Source organism: Adiantum capillus-veneris, chromosome 17, assembly GCF_014529385.1.
Source record: "Adiantum capillus-veneris isolate H3 chromosome 17, ASM1452938v2, whole genome shotgun sequence".
NCBI lineage: Eukaryota > Viridiplantae > Streptophyta > Polypodiopsida > Polypodiales > Pteridaceae > Adiantum > Adiantum capillus-veneris.
In genome coordinates, this window is record NC_140947.1 from 70,645,406 (window position 1) to 70,649,565 (window position 4,160).

The following is a 4,160-nucleotide window of genomic DNA, read 5'->3' on the forward strand; positions in this document are numbered from 1 at the left end:
TAATCTCGGGTACCCGAGATTACTTTGCCAGGTATTTTGTGTCACAATCTGTTAAAAAGTAATCCCGAGATTACTTCGCCACGTATTTTGTGCCACAATTTGTAGAAAAGTAGTCTCGGGTGCCCGAGATTATTTTGCCATATATTTTGTGCTGCAATTTGCAGAAAGGTAATCTCGGGTACCCGAGATTACTTTGCCAAGTATTCTAAACTACAACTTGTTGAAAAGTAATCTAGCATACCCGAACTTACTTCGCCATGTACTTCATGGTGTATTTTTCTAAAAAAGTACTCGAAAATTACCTTGCTAGGTACATCATAATGTTACATCATAATGCTAGGTACATCATAATGTTACATCATAATGCTAGGTACATCATAATGTTACACACAAAATACCTTGTAAACCATCAAAGTGATTACCAAGAGAAACTTCAATAAATTGACATAACATATCAAGAGATAATTCAATGACTTTTTACAGTAGATAAGCGGAGATGAAAACAGACCGTTGTCACGAGTACAAAAGTGGAGATCAATTTAGAGCATTGTGAAGTACAAAAGCGAAGATCATTGTAGACCATTGTCATAAGTACAAAAGTAGAGGTCATTGTGAACCATTGTCCTAAGTATAAAAGTGGAGATCAAAGTAGATCATTCTCCTAAGTACAAAATGTGCTAATTCTATTTAGGCAGAGATGAGACGGCCCTTATTAACATGGACTGTATCCATCCTTGAAGTTCCTCTTTTGAGCTTCTCTATGTCTTTATGTGTGAACCACTTTTTTGAGAGCTACAAAAAAAACCTACATATAAAACATAATTTTTTGTTCAAATACAAAAGATGCAAGCAATGGACATAAACTTGAAACATACCCAGTTTCTTGGTCTTTTGTGCTCTAGAGCTCCCATGATCGGATATCTCATAGCTGCCATGACGTAAAATCCACAATCATATTCGTTTGGTTGTTGGGGTATCTATTATGAAACAAAAGATTTAGATACAATCCACACATATGAGAAACCACACCAAACATTGAAATAAACAAATGTACGATACGTTGACAGTGTCGATGTAACAATTGGTACGGGTATTTTCCAACTCCTCTTTTATTGTTTCATTAGAACAATATTCAACATAGTGTGCAAGGACTCTATACAAAAGTAATATAGTGTACAATGATCGTCTACTTTACTTATCCGACGACGATTGTGAAAGTTCAAATATGACATGACATACCTCTCTACATGAGTAAAGTAATCATGGATTGAGTGCATGGATAGTGAATCCAAATATAAAATAGCACTTTGCTCAAATGGTAATCCCGACAAGCGACGTATATGACCATTGAAAAACACAATCAATGTCCAATGTGACCTGCAACAACAATAGATTATAGGAGACATGCACACAAATTGGTAATCTGATGGAAAGTATATTATGCCTACTGATCAACAATGGGCAAAAAGGTAAAAATTTGAGTAGTCAAGTCCACCTTTCCAAAAAAGTTCACCATCGCTTGGCTACTCAAAACTTTTTTGGAAAGGTGGACTTGTCTACTCAAATCGATGCTTTCGAACAATGCAACCACAAGAATCAACAAAAGCCTTTATGTAAGCAAGTGATATGCCATGGCAATGAGAATCAATACACCAATGTGCTTGAAGCGCACCTAATGTGGTCGTGATGCCTTTATGAGCTTCCAAGTCGGCATTGCAATGAGCATCTTTCACAATGCTTTCCCAATCCTCAATGCATGCAATCCTTAGCTTAGGTTCCACTTTTTGACGTAGATAATGCAAACCACCTTCCTCTTGAACCAAGCAACGGGCCTCTTGAAGTCTTGGCTATTTTTTTAGATCCAAGAGTCCTCTTCTATCACACATCTATATAGCTTCCAATGTTATGGGGATGTCTTCACGTAAAGCCCTGACCATCAAATCATATGCTTTTCTATCAAAAGAGTAATATGTTGAAGATAAAAATTGTAGAGGATTTGGAGCAACTCTTGCCTGCTCTTCTTCTTCTTGATCAAGATCTTCTTCACTTGTGCTAGTTTCAAGATAATCTTCAATGCCATCACTCTCTTCATCTTCAAATATCCAATCCATGTCACAAGACTATTGTGTGTGCATAATGTAATGAAAAAGATAAAGTGCAGAAGGTATACCTTTTGTTTGGGTCAAAGAACTTACACCTACACACACGCCAATTTTTAGCTCTTTGGAAAAAAGTAATTTTAGATACCTGAGATCACTTTTTCATGAAAGTCGCTCAAATTATGTAGCTTTAAAAGAACCTGTACTTTGAAGATATGATATTTAATGAGAATCTGCAAAATTCCTCACAAATGATTGCACACATTTCCCTTTTTCTTATGAAATACATAAAGAAATATTTCGCCGTCATCCCACCCGAGATTACTTTTTTCACATTTCGTCAAAATCGACGATCCTCCTTTGCAGATGCATGTGTTATCTGATTCTCACCCTTGATCCCATCCCCCTTGCCCGTGTAAGTTAGCCAAGAGGCCCACCCCCTCTTGTGGGATCCTTGTATTTTGTCTTTACCATCGTAATCAAAATTCTACTTTCTTTCTTTTTTTTTCTAAGGGTATGCTAGGGATAGGGATATATATTGGTATGTGCCTCTATTCCTATTCATGATTTTCAATATATTCTGAGCATCAAATCTACGTCCTCTCCTCCATCTTCTCAATTGTTCTCCAACTAGGCCTAGTGGAAAGTGCTCCCTCTTTGGCAACGTGCTACATTTTATTCTACCCTTTTGTGCCCTTGAACTTTTGCTTCATATGGAAACTTTACTATTTCGCACCATAATCTGAACCAGTGTTAGAAAAAAACCGGGGTCTAGTGTATTTTAACCGGTTGAAATTAGAAAATCCCGGTTAGATTTTGACCTTGCCTTTAAGAAAACTAGCAAATTTACACAAGTTTTAGTGTGATTACCGGCAAAAGCTTCAAATTTTGACCTAGAAACCAGGAGAATTTCAAGTTTTTCCTTATTTTGTTCGGTTAGGGAAAATGTATTTTTCTAGCTCTGATCCGAACCAAAGCATCAATGATTGATATCAAGTTGTCGTAGTCGCTTATGAATTTCATACAATCACACAATGTTGGTTTGTAATTGTAAAATGAACGTTGAAATGATCAATTTCACATGATTGGTCTCTCAAAGGTGAGAAGCAGGGCTAGAAAAATACATTTTCCCTAACCGAAGAAAATAAGGGCAAACTTGAAAGTCGACCGGTTTTTTCGTCAAAATTTGAAGCTTTTGCCAATATTTACACTAAAACTTGTGTAAATTTGCCGGTTTTCTTCAAGGCAAGCTCAAAATCCAACCGAGATTTTATAATTTTAGCCGATTAAAATACATTGTGCCCCGGTTTTTTTCTAACACTGGTGAGAAGTTAAAAGCTTGTTTTGCAATTGCACCTCGAAGAGGTGCAACTAGTGGACTTACCTCGCCCCCTTCCGTGTAGGGGTACCCTTGTATGGATGTGTGTTTGTATATACCTAGGTACCTCTAATCATAAAACAATTTTACAAAATATATTGCTCTTCTAGAGCTTGAGAAAACCCATGTTTTTTAAAGGGCAAACCAATCAAGCACCGGGATTTTGTGCTTAAAATCTAGGGGATTTGTCAGGCTTTATAAATACAATGAAAAAAAAAGGATTGGTAATTTGAATTTTACCTCTTTGAGATAAAGTTATTTGAGAGGAGGAAGGTCACTCAGAACAATTACCCCCCCTCGTGTGGGGTACCCCACGATCGCTATAGAACAAGGGCACAAAATAATGCCCATATCCCATTCAAAATTTTGATCCCTTGGTTTTACACAAAGAGTACATAAGCTCCTTTTTTTGTTTTTCAAAACTCGCAATCGTGAGTAGATTATATTAGCAGCCCAAAAGAATTACAATTACTAGTCATGCTCGTGTCGAGCCATGACGTCTTTCAGCAAACATTTGTACATCGGCTAATAGGAGGGCCACCCCGCGGCGGCAAGGATGAAATACTTGGCTAGTTAAGAATCAGACTCTTACTCGTGCAGTTCCAACATTGCTGGAGTCACAACCTTGTCGCACTCTTCACCATTTCTTCGTTTTCCAATGGCAATAATCACTACCTTGCTTT

At 37.3% G+C, this 4,160-nt stretch overlaps 1 protein-coding gene across 4 annotated transcripts; it reads right to left on the minus strand.

The window, feature by feature from the left end:
* Positions 1 to 533: 533 nt before the first annotated feature.
* On the minus strand, positions 534 to 2,111 carry LOC147437458 (uncharacterized). Of its 4 annotated transcripts, XM_086485948.1 has the most exons (6): positions 2,013 to 2,111; positions 1,922 to 1,929; positions 1,673 to 1,690; positions 1,240 to 1,377; positions 876 to 928; positions 534 to 805 (listed from the first exon to the last, which is right to left on the minus strand). In XM_086485948.1, exons 1-6 carry the CDS (start codon positions 2,109 to 2,111, stop codon positions 759 to 761), a joined length of 363 nt encoding a protein of 120 aa, XP_086342074.1. In that variant the 3' UTR covers positions 534 to 758. The 4 variants fall into 4 exon arrangements, 1 of the variants encoding a protein (XP_086342074.1); XR_015184722.1 differs by lacking the exons at positions 1,922 to 1,929; positions 2,013 to 2,111 and having other exon boundaries at positions 534 to 792; positions 876 to 977; positions 1,673 to 1,872; XR_015184721.1 differs by lacking the exons at positions 1,922 to 1,929; positions 2,013 to 2,111 and having other exon boundaries at positions 876 to 977; positions 1,673 to 1,872.
* Positions 2,112 to 4,160: the final 2,049 nt, after the last annotated feature.